Source organism: Myiozetetes cayanensis, unplaced genomic scaffold, assembly GCF_022539395.1.
Source record: "Myiozetetes cayanensis isolate MyiCay16 unplaced genomic scaffold, myiCay2020 scf28, whole genome shotgun sequence".
In the NCBI taxonomy this organism is placed as follows: Eukaryota; Metazoa; Chordata; class Aves; order Passeriformes; family Tyrannidae; genus Myiozetetes; species Myiozetetes cayanensis.
Window position 1 is genome coordinate 3,527,359 of NW_026087499.1, and position 12,423 is coordinate 3,539,781.

Here is a 12,423-nt window from a genome sequence, read left to right on the forward strand (position 1 = left end):
CATCACTTCTGTTCCCGGCCGTATGGAAAGGATCAGGGGATTAAGAGGAACAGTCAGCCCTGATTAATGTGCCCAGGGAGTGGCAGCTCCTTGCCAGTGGCAGGGGCCGATTGCCTCCCCGTGGGGAGCTCCCAGGCAGACAGTCTCCCTGCGAGGACGTGGTGTCTGCCCTTGGGGAAGCTGGATGATGATGATGCTGCTGCCCTTGGCTGCTCTGCAATAGGAAGGTGGTTAATGCTGACAGGGAAGTGTCCTGCGGTGGGAAGGGTGTGTTGAAGTAGTGAGTAGTGTTCTGGGGATGGGCAGAGCGTTGTTGCTGTCACTGACTCAGCCAGTGACCTCCCACCGGCAGGAAAACAGCGGAATTCTCTTCAGTGCCTTTTGCAGGGGTGTTCTGAGCACATTAAACCCTAAAGGGAGCCAGCAAAGAGCTGCTTTGTCTTAACAAAGCAGGAAACAAACCCTGACCTAAGGCTCGTGTACCCGTACCCGGCAGAACCAACCTCAACACGGGCTGTGCTCACACCTCAGTGAGGGTGTGTCCTCCCTCACCAACCACCCCAAAAACCTCCATGAACCCAGTGATTGAGAGTAATTACCCCATCCCAAGGTGCACTGCTTTAATGTACCCATTAGATTGTTACCTCCACCTTTTCCTCTGCTCAATGAAGGAAGGGAAACCATTTCTCCTGAGTTCTTTTGGAAAGGACATGTGCCCACTTCGTCTGTGGGATCCACTTCTGCTGGACCCAACAGGATCTCAAGGACCATCCTCCTACTCAGACAAACACTCAGCAGCCATGGATTTCCACTCCACCTGCACCTTTTAACATTGCAGGTTTCCTCTTGTTTTCAGCCTGGACAAAAAGCCTCTGATGGGAGACTTCTCCTTCTGCTCCATCCAGTACCCCGTGTCTGTCCAGAGCGGATCAGCTGAATCAGTGGAATGACACACTGTCTTCTGCAAAAGGAAGCGGAGGGGGGGCTTTAAATCCCATGTTGTGTTAAATGACTGAAGTGCAGGGCTTTGTAGTGCATGCTACCAGCACACACTGCTCCCTGTTTACTGCTGCTTCAATGCTACATTGTCCACTGAGTGTAAGTAAAAAGCTTATGAGATGAGACAGGCATATCATCCTGTCTGAAGCCCAGCTTACACAGGCAGCTCCTGCGTGAGGAAGAGCCTCTGGGAATGACAGGCATCTGTGGGACATGAGAGCAGGACTCAGGATAGGCCAAGGGTTTACTGACCTGCTCTAAAAACGAGTCTGAGTGCCCAGGTCTCACCATTTGAACGGGGGGTACACGATGGCAGCTGAAATTCCAGAGGCGCCGCAGCGACCGAGGAGTCCTCAAACTGAGCAAGATGCACAGAAGCTCATCTGTCTGCAACTGAGTAAACAGGATAAACCTTCCCCATTTGCTAAAGCCATGATTTATGTACAAGATTATCATATGCCATTCTGCAGTCCTAATCCTGGACCTTGAAGGAGCAGCACAGATTAGAGCTTCTGTTTTCTGAAGTAATGTCACTTGTAACCAGTGAGACAACTCAGACAGAAAAGATACTTAAGAAATGAAGGAGAAAAACACCTTAGATATCTGTAGAATAGCTTTTTTTGGGGGGAGGGAGTGAAAGGCACACATCACACAGTAGATATGCACAAGAGAATTCAGCATTAGAACATTTTCATACCCTTTTCCCTCAAGCATCTCTGCTCCCTTTGCTGCCCAGCTCTCATTCTGCCTGACAGCTCCTTAATCACAGTATCTGTGTCACACACATAAAATATTATTTAACCTCCAGCACAGAGGAAAATGCATTTATAACCTACTGGGTTTTCCCCTTTAATCTCTTTCTTTTTCCCCTTACTGCTCCCCCTTCTTTTTAGTAGCTCTAAGCAAGAATGGTGCTAACAACCTTCACAAAGACTTATTCAGGTCCAGACAGAACCAACTCTCTCTACTCTGTCAAGACAGGAGACTAAAAGAAACAACACACACGACCTCTTCTTTCTCCCCAGGTGGCAGAACACACTCTCCATCAGATCACAAAAGCAGTGTGGCCTCTCCTGCAAAGATGTCAGTAAATGTCATTTTAGAATTACAGAACCAATTGAAGCTCAACTCAGCCATGACCTAATCCTGCAGATTGAACGTTGCTTATGATCCCTCAGTGCTATCCAACAGTACCTTGTGTTTCAGAGGTATTTTTGTGGCTTTCCTCAACCTGACACAGCTGAGTTTCTCGTTCCTTCTGTCTGAGCAGGAGTCAAGGTGTTGACTTTGAGCTGTGAGCACTGCCAGGTCTGGGATCTTACCACGCCAAAGGTCTCGTCCTCCGGGATCCATCTCACCAGTACTTAAGTCAGGGTGCTGCTCCTGACAAATTCTCTATTTAAAGCTCCAAGAACAGAGGAAAGGCTGTTCTCTGCAGAAGGATTTGAGCTGGGAATCTTTGCATACACAGTGGTACCAGGCTAGACTACTATTTACTAGAGCAGCTCTGCTGGTTGTGGTACTTTCCTGTTTGTAGGAACATCTAAACACTTCTCAGTTATCCAGGTCAGAAGGAGGTAGCAAGACAATGGCACTGCAAGCGAAAAGATTTCATTTAAATTCCTGCACTGTTCCAATCCTTTGATACCTACACTTTGCTACACTGAGAGAGAAAACAAACCAAAAAAAATCAGGTAAAGAAGCTCACGTAGCTCCACCAGCCAGGGTGAGGCCACACATCCCATTTATTTTCAGGAGACTGTGACCTCGAGGTCAAGGTCAGACTGAAACAAAAGGCACCAGTGTAGGCACATATGGTGTGAGCAGCTCAGCATGTACAGAACCAGCACATGGCACAGCTCCTTTCAGAGGGAGGCTCTCAAGTCTGGTGCTGCTGGCGAGGCAAGGCTTAAGATTCTGTCTGGTTTAATTACCATCTCTGTGCAGGCTCAAAGAGGCTTATGAGAACACAACAGCGAGGCAGAACTGTCCCCCTGTGCTTCCACCTGCAGCAACTCATCCCTTCCTGCCCTGCCCCATCTCCCTCCTCACACACCCCCAGATTCAGAACAAGCCTTTAAAAACACCCCCCAGTGCAGACTGTGCTGGAAGTGCTGTCCTTGCAGGAGCCCAGGCTGGCTGTGCCCAGCACAGGCACTCACTGGAGCTGCTCAAGCCATCAGCACACACAGGCAGTGTCTGGCTGCTCCAGGCACTCGAGGTACAGCACAAAAGGCTGAAGGGAAACGCTCGGCTCCCACTGTCCATTCCAATCACGTTCAGTGCAATCCACACCGTGCCCTGTGATTAGGAGGTCACAGCAGAGCTGAGCAGGGATTACAGTGCACAGTCAGCAGCATCATGAGCTCCTGTGTCATTCCTTGGGCAGGTAACTCCATGCACTCTCCTGTTTCACAGGACAAACGTGTACATAGCTCATAACATCCCAAGCTGCTCCCTTCTGAAGCAGCAGCCCTCTCAAAGCAAGGGAACTTTCCATCCTTCACAGTCAAACACCACCAAACCCCAAAACCATCAGTGTGGCCACACTCTGAACTTCCAGTGCCACTTCCTTGCTCCTGCAGCTGAACACAGGGCTCCTGTTTGCAACCCCAGGCACTGTTCAGCTCTGTTTCAGCTCCAGTCACAAGTGGCTCTGCAGTCTTGGACCACAATTATGCCTTGAGCTTCTCTGAAAGAACAGACTCAGGGCAGGAAACAAGAGGAACTGCTGGGCTCCTCTGGCAGCTTAAAACAACCTCCCTCCCCCAGGTAGAACAGCAGGGTTTGAAGCCACATCCTTGGCCAGCTGAGGCTCTGCATCCAGCCCTGAGGTGAATTTATATAATATCATCCTCATCTCACAGAATTCCCCTCATCTGGGGAAAGGTATTTGCACAACAGTCAACCTTGTTCCTGCCATCACTTCCAATATTGCAAGCACCAGGAGAGTACTGAGTTATGCCCTGCCTGAGTAGGAAAATTACTTCCACCTCACTGCAAAGTGGGAATGTGTTATGTGGCAGCACATGGACTGCAGGGCACACTCCACATGCTTGTACAAGTTCATGATGATTTGTGTCTCCCGAAAGTGGAAAGTAGCTGTGCAAAGGAGCCACGGGGAACTAACCCTCCCCCTGGGGCTAAAACCCCAGCAGTGAAGCCAAGAACACTGGTAAACAAACACCCACTCAAACACAAACCTAACTAAATGGGTCCCTACATATTGTAAGAGCCTCCACTCAGAACGCAGATGCAACCTCAGGATTCAGCTGAACCAACGGGTCTGAGGTACAGATGCATCAGTCCACGTGTGAGTTGGCACTGTAATTGCTAAACAAAGGCTGGAAGTTCATTTCCTGGTCTCACAGGCTCTGCTCACAGAGCACCACTGAACAGCAAGGAGAGTTAACCTGGAAAATGTCAGGGCAGCAAAAAGCTCAGTGCACAGAACATCAGAACAGCTTCGTGCTGATACATGAGGCAGCTTGTAAGCTGGCCAGGCTATAAAGCATCAAAAATCCCCACTTTTTCTCCTTTCCAAAATAAACAATCCCCAAAACTGAAGTGCTTTAGGCTACAAGGGAAAGCAGCCAGGTTGTTTACGAGGTACTGCAGGAATCCTGCTCAGGGCAATTCAGCTGCAGAGCAAATGAAAGCAGAGCTCAGAAGGCAGGAGGTGATCTCTCCCTTCTGCCTCTGGATGGGAACCTACCTGGTTCTGACAGGGAACACATCCAAGCTCCTACCCTGGTAACAACAATGGTCCTCCCTCTTGTACAGCACTTTTGTACTTGCAGAACTGTGAAAAGCAGCAGTAACAAGGAGCTTCAGGGGAAACTGCAGTGCAAAGTGCCTGTAAATACAGCAAGTCTGAGGCAGGCCTGGAAGAACCACCCCAGCAAGGCAGTGACCTATTTAGTGGCTGCTCCAGAACTCCCAGGTACACAGGGTACAGACTTGGCAGGATGCAAATCACTGATCACCTGAGGCTGCAAGGAAAGTCTGTCCACCCATCACCCCTCAGTGCTGTGCCTGGCTCCTGATTACAGAAACTTGGCATTTTAACACCCTTAAAAGCTAGTCTGGTGAGAGGCCATTTACACTGCCTAACTTTAAGTCATCCAGGCCTAACTGGCAGGATCTTGAAGAATACTGTCAGAAATAAAACACCTGTCAGAAGATAAAACAAATAAAAACATCTCACCCCAAAGAAGCTGAGCAATAAATGTCATTTCCTGTGGATGCTGCGAGCAGGGATTTGCCCTGCACAGAACCTTCACCTCTGAGTGCAGCACTGGGCAACAAACAGCTCCAGACCCTCTGGATGTGGAGCAGGATGAGGATGAGGATGATGCTGTTGGTACCAAATTGCTGTCAGGTGGGTTAAAAATCACCTGCCTTCAGCAAATATCCCACAAGGCAGCAACTGTGCAGCACTTTAGTGCTCCTGTTACACCTAAAACAACTATTGTGCAGCTTGAACAAAGCTTCTTAAAAGCTCTTTATTAACAACTGAGCTTTGGAACACTTTGTTACTGATGGGTTACAGTGAGGAAGAGATGCTACTCACTAAGGACTCTTTGTTTTGGAGACACTGAATACAACTCAAGATTTCTTAAAATTCCAGCAGCTGTTCTTGCTGCACTCCTGGTTCCTGCTGTTCCCAGTGCCCTGCAGCCTTTTGTGCTGTCAGCTCTGCCACAGTCCTTGAGGAGGCAAGAGACCAAAAAGAAAGCTGAAGAACTGATCTTAAAGGAATCCAAATCATATTTTCCCCTCCCTGCCCAGGCACTCAGTATCTTTCATAAAATAGTTTCTAACACATTATATATATATCTATATATCTGACTCAAAGCTTTTAACTTCTGGCCCTTTTTTCCCCCCTCTTGCAATATAAAATACTGGTAGCTTCAGACATGGCACTGCTCTGCTCTTGTAAGGGACTCTCAATAACTATAGAAATTTATCCCACATATGACCCTGAGGTCTTGTTTAGGATGATCTCTGCTCTTTGCATTTCATGGGCCATTTAATCCTCAGCCTTCACCAGAACTCCTCAGGCTGCTGGTGAATGAGAAACACAGACTTGGTGGAACTGAAACAGATTTAATGGTAAAGCATTAGAAACTTTCACACAGGCCACAGAACAGCCAAGAGGATACAACTTCTAGTAACTACTTACCTTAGGTAGGAACAGGAACAAACAAACCCTGAAGAGCTTATTTTATTTTATTAGTGGTCCAAGCTTCTTCCAGGCAGCATCTCCTCCCAAAGCCTTGCTGTGCCTCCAGCTCACGTGTTCTGGGACTCCAGGGTTTGTTTTAGGACCTGGGAGAATCAAACTCAAGGTCTGTGTGAATGGTGAAGCCTCATTTTCATTTACAAGGGGCCACAACAAGCCACAAACAGCCCATGTGGGGAGAGAAGAGGGTCTGGGTCAGCTCTGAGCCTTCTCAAGCTCTGGAAAACCTGGTTAGGAGAGGTACCTGATCAGCTTGGCAACAGAACAGCACATTGTGAGTATCTAGAGGAACATGTCTCCCAAAAAGACCACCCAAGGAGTGGTTTTTGGAAGATGCCTCTGAAGCTTTTCCACTCCCTTGCTGAATATGCCTTAAGCACTATTTGGTTGGTAGTGACTACACAGCCTTTTCTACCCACAGACACGTTTCAAATCAGATCTGTGCTCACCTCTGACCCCTAAACCACTGCAGTTCTTAGTTTTATCAGTAATGGTTTGATTAAAAAGGCAAAAGCACAAAGGAAAGCTCGAGAAATGTGTACAAACAACAGGCAAGTCCACCGTGCTCACGTACTGGGGGGGGGGGAATCTCCACTTCATCCATCTCCACCCATCAGTTAATCCAGGTTCCACAGCTGGAATAGGGATGGTGTTTTCATTGAAGAAATCAAGAAGATAAATACTTAGAAATATAACCCAGAGGGAACACTGGAAAGCCCTCTTTGCCACTGCTTTCTCCCTGATTTACAGATGAGTTCCTTAGTACAGATCTTCCAGCCCTGGTGGAAGGTGGGGAGGGGCAGAGCACAAATGTCCTCAAGAGATTCCAACTCCTCCAGTGTTTAACTCCATATCATGTGATTACACAGCACACTGGCTTTTGTCACAATATCCTTCTCAACATTCTACTCAAGACCCCAAGCTGGGAGTGTCTGTGGGAGTCCCTCACAGAGGTGAAGCAAATGTGTCTCACTGGGCAGTTCAACAGTAAGAAATCAATATGCAACGAGAGCAGCTATTAAAAACTGTATTTCCCCTCCCCCCCCATCCCAAACAGTTACATTTTCAGTGAAAAGATTAAACCACATGAACACTTTTCCCCTTGAAAAGCTTTACCAGCTCAGGAATGCCATAGATACACAAGGAGGATTCATTTTAGCTCCCACAATCCAGCCCATCCTTTCCAGCCAGAAACACACACCTCTCCCCCCCACCCAAAATTAACCCTCTAAGGGCTGCCCCCCTTTGCACCAAACATTAAAGTGCCTCTTAGGCAACCAGGTCAGAATTTAAACAATCTTTTGGGCTTATTCCTGGTTTATTTTAATAAAGAAATTTCCCCTCCAGCCCCAACGAACAGGGGTGAGAGATTTGCTTTCACACTGAACTTCACAAAGCTGCCACTGAATCAAAAGGAGTGTTCTCATAAATAGATGTCCAGTTGCTCTCATCACACAGGATTGATTAGCTCAAGGTAATCTCCTCCTTCTGCTCACGAGTCCGTTCTTCCATCTGCACAGTCCATGTTTTTATCCAGCTTCTCCCCTATTTGGATGCCCCAACAGCCTCCTATCAGCACAACTTCCTGCCACAAACATGGTCATGTTGTCACAGCCAAGTAATTAACAACCATAGCAAAGGAACCAGGGACAGGTGAATGGAGTTCAGCTTTAATAGATTCTGAAACATCTCAAAGTCAGTGCAACCCACAGCAAAAATCCAGAAGTTTTGTAAAAACCACCTGCACACACGAGAGAGAATGAAGTGCTTGGTTGGAGGCAGCAGTGCTAAAAGACCATGTGCAGATTCCTGGACAGTCAGTGCACTTCAGGAATTCCACTGCAGGTTTTTCAGTCTGTAAATGTGTGTTTGTGTGTGTGTTTTAAGGCCCTGCAGCTACAAGGAGAGTAAACCTGAGAGTGTCACCTGTACACTCAGTGTTGGACAGCTTAGTGCAGCTCCTGCCTCTTGGAACAGTGCCTAAGGAAAATAGTATTCTCTTGGGATCCACATCATCTCCCTGTCACCAAACAGCTGCAAGGAGGCAAAGCATGTACAATTTTCCACGTGACCAGACACTTAAGTTTAGTAAACCCCAGTGCAAGCTGGGTTTAAGTCAATGATCATTAATTTTTCCTAACGTGAGAGCTAGTCCTGTGCAGCAATTAAAGGGTTAAAGTGGAACTCTCTGTACTATTTTAAACAAGCTCACATATTCTCTATACAAATTTGGCAAATTCACGTCACAGCCATAGATCTGATCCTTGCAATTCCTGCAAAACATCTACAGCTCCTGTGTCAGAAGCAAAGGGAGAAGCCACCTGAGCAGCCAGGTGTGCCAGGAGCTCGTGGCACAGCAACCCCTCCCAAAGCAGGGCTGGGAATCTCCCACCTTCCAGCCTGAACAGGTGGATTTTACTGAACCCAAGATGCTTTTCCACAGACGCTCCCAAAAACAGCTCGAGGCCACAGAGCAGCTGAGCGTGGAAAAACTGATTGCATCAGAAACACTGCAGCCAAGAGGAAATCAAACCCATGACTTCAAAGCCAATCAGGGAAAAAAAACCAATCAAACAAAAAACAAAACAACCCACCCAAAAAAAAGCAAGCGTTTATATGTGTAGATGTAATAAATACTGCAAAGCACATTTGTCTCCTTCCCCTCCCCTCCCCTCCCCAAGTCAGTGAGTACAAAGAAATAACCAATGCACCAAAATCATCAGCTTCCTGCAAGGAAAACGTTGGGAGTCAGCAAAATACCTGCAAGCCAACTGAAGGGAAAGCATTTGCATTGTCACCCAATCACAAGTCGCTTCCAGTCCTACGCAGCCAAATCAAACCCCTCTTCAAATTCACAAGTCTGACCTAAATAAGCACCACAGCATGAAAAGCTTCTTTTAGAAGTAGAATGTCGAGGGACTTTTCTTTGAGATACAAAATAAAGTGTGAGATAAAAGGTTTCCCATTGGTCAAGTTGGAGAAATTGCCTTCCTTTCGCCCCAACCACTGCCCTGTCCCTCTGAGCCAACCAAGCTCACCCCTTGGGGGCTGTCCTTAATTAACACAGCCCGGCTGGGTGGCAAAACCTGACAGGGAGGGATGGCTGGGAGATGCATTCTGAGGGTTGGGCCAAGGGGAACAACATCACAAAGGAGAAGGAACACCAAGGGACAATCAGGGTGGGCAAAGGAACTCATTAACGCTCAGCCATCCTCCTCCATCTTCAGGGGTCTCAGTGTCCTCTGCAGTTCTGTGTTGCTCAGGTGGCCTGGGGTTACTGTCTTCTGTCTTCTGTCTCTGATCTGGAAAATGCCATCACCACATCCTCAGCACCTGCAGCAAGAGTGGGCACAGGAAAACATGAGCCACAGTTACTTCCTTCGAAGATGCAGAGCCCAAAGTGTCCCCCCACACATCCATAAAATCAACAGGAAAGCAAAGAGAGGAGAAGAGAAAGCTGCATTTTCTTAATTTTTTTCTGGGGGTGGACTGGCATTTAAAGTGATCTAAACATTTCAGCAGTGGGTTTAAAGTGTTCCTTTTCCAGCCTAAGGAAATCAGTTTGGTTTTAAAGGAAACCCAAGAATTCCTTGCTTTGACACATTTCTAAGAAGCAAGACTTAAAAGTGTACAGAGGATTCTCACCACAGGCACGCTGAGATCCCTTTTTCTTTTTGGCCTTGTAAACTCCAGCACTGCATAAGCAATTTATTGAGCTTCTCTGAAGCACGAGGACCTTGACTGCTCAATAAAATTTGTACTTCCCTATGCATCACTGTCCTTTTAAAGTGACATTTAGGCATTCTTAACTGTCTCTTTACACAGAGATATTCATTACTCTTTGCTTTTAAAGAACAAAAAATTGTTTTATTAGGCCAGCTGAAAGGTTTTCACTTCCCCCCAAAAAAAAATTCATTTAAACATCCTTTATAAACTAAGATGCCTTGAAAATGTTCCTTTCTCCAACAGAAGTGCAGTATTTTTTTCCACACTGAAGGCTTTCATTTGCCCAGGAAGGAGATCCAAGCTTTGCTAAGCAATGCTTTCATCCCCAGCCTGCAGAAATCTTTTCCAGAAAAGAAACTTTCTCAATGATTGGATTTCTATTTTTCAATAGAGGCCATCAGCTCTGTATAATCACCATCAAAACTCCTGTCCCTGAGCACAGAAAAAGGTTAATTATCTTCCCATAACCATCTCCAAGTCTTTGCAAACTTGTGTGGCCTTTCAAGTGGGCATTTAGAGCAGGAAGACCTGAAGGGCTCCAGAAACACCTCTGATAAAGGGTGGTGAAAACACTCCACGCTGAGCTCTCCTCCTTCCAAAAAGATGCCTGGAGACCTTCAGAAGAGAAATGTGCTCTCTGGACCTCCCAACTCTGGAGTGTGGCCCAGCAGGCAATTAAAGAGAAATGTCTCCAGGACAATATGGAAATGAAAGTGCATCACCCAGCAGTGTCAAAGCAGGGGATTAAATCAGCATCTTGAGTCTAGACAAGACCTGGAAAACAACCCCTGAAGGGCTGAGTGCTGTATTTTTAATTTCTGGTAAAAAATTTGATCCCCAAGAAAGTCAGATAAAAGGAAAAGCTTTCTTTCATCTGCAGATCCTCTCACAGCATTTATCTGATTAGAAAATACGATGAATCCTCCACTCGGTGTCCACATCATTTCTAAAAAATTCTGTCCTCCATTCAAGGCACCCCAAGGGTTTAAGGGCAGCAATGACTCCTCTGGCCTTCATTAACCAGTTCAGTCTGCTCGGGATAATTGCACTTAGGCAATGTTTTTTTCAAAGCTTCTCTGAAGGGATTAGGTGACAAAGCAGGAAAGGCCAAAAGCACCCCAGCCTGCCTGGCCCAGCCAGGTAAGTGCTCAGCTCCACACAATCCTCTTACAAAGGGCTCTGCAAAGTTCCAGTTCAGCCCAGGAGGAGCAGCAGCACCTAAAATTCCTCCAGCCTTTTTACTTGGAGCGTATCAAGCAGCAGATCTTGGTGCCCCCAAGCAACTCCTGCCTATACACCTGCATAAAAGGGGGGGAAAAAAGGACTAATAAAAATTCCTTCATCTGTTTTAGTTACACGGATTCCATTTCCCAGTTATCTAATCTGCTTCTTTAGTTGCAACGTGGCAGGAAAAGTGGCCAAAAACGGTTGCAAATTCCCCTTGCTAATGTCCTTAAAAGCTAAATCCATGCTCAGGAAATGCAACCACACTCACTTGTACACACTTCACAATTTATTTGTTACACGCACTCAAAGGAGGAAATATTAAGGACCAAAGAGTAGTTTGTTTTTCACATGTAGGGCCCTTATCTTATATAAAACTACATCAAAAACTGCTCTGATGCACCCTCCTGCCAGCACTCCGAAGCCCTGCAGTCATCTCCCTTTTCATCTCCTCCACAAACTGTTTTTCTCCTTGATCAAAACATAAATGATATATAGTGCCAGCACCCAGCTCGGAGTTAACAAGCTGCCTTGTTGATTTTAAAATGCACCAGAACCACCAGCCCCTAAAAAAAAATAATAATAATTAAAAAAAAAAAAAAAAAAAAAAAAAAAAAAAAAGGAAGGATTTTATTTGCAAGGGTTCTGAAAAACCCCTCTCTGCTGAAAGAGGAGTAAGGTTTTAGCAGCACTAAGGAATCAGGGGCAGATAAAGCACAACCCGTGGTGCTTTCCACGCATCCCCCCTTCAGAGAGGAGGAGGCTGGAGCAGCTGGAGTCGCCTGGCAACCACAGAAATCACACATGACGTCAGGCCAGCACAGGGATGAGCTGGATTTACTTCCCAGATGTTGGTTGTTTGCCTGGGGTCTCCCCTTCCTGGGGTGCAAATCCTTACAAGTGGCCGCAGCAAAGGGCAGCGTCGCTCCTGACAATCACCCCACAAACAGGGGCTCAACTCCTGCCTGCCCCGAAATCCCAGCCCTGTTCCCAGGCACGGCACAAACACAGGATGAGCAGGAATAGCTCTGGGCACAGGGGATGCCGGGAATGCTGCCAGGAACGCTGCTGCTCACTTTGGATTCACGGCCCAAACAGCCCCTGCTGGGAGCAGGGTCACCCTCAGCCTCCCCTTCCCATTCCCTGGGCACACCTGGCACAGCCTCAGCACCAGTGTCCCTGTCAACATGAACTTCTGATCCTGGGACATCTCCCTGGACTTCCAGTGG

At 47.0% G+C, this 12,423-nt stretch overlaps 1 protein-coding gene across 1 annotated transcript in view; it reads right to left on the reverse strand.

Moving 5' to 3' along the window:
• Positions 1 to 7,892: 7,892 nt before the first annotated feature.
• Positions 7,893 to 12,423, reverse strand: part of CTNNBIP1 (catenin beta interacting protein 1) — a 29,714-nt gene continuing 25,183 nt past the window's right edge. Inside the window, exon 5 of the mRNA XM_050322525.1 lies at positions 7,893 to 9,577. Coding sequence (XP_050178482.1) covers positions 9,519 to 9,577 — 59 coding nt within the window. The 3' untranslated portion in view covers positions 7,893 to 9,518. The remainder of the gene's footprint in view (positions 9,578 to 12,423) is intronic.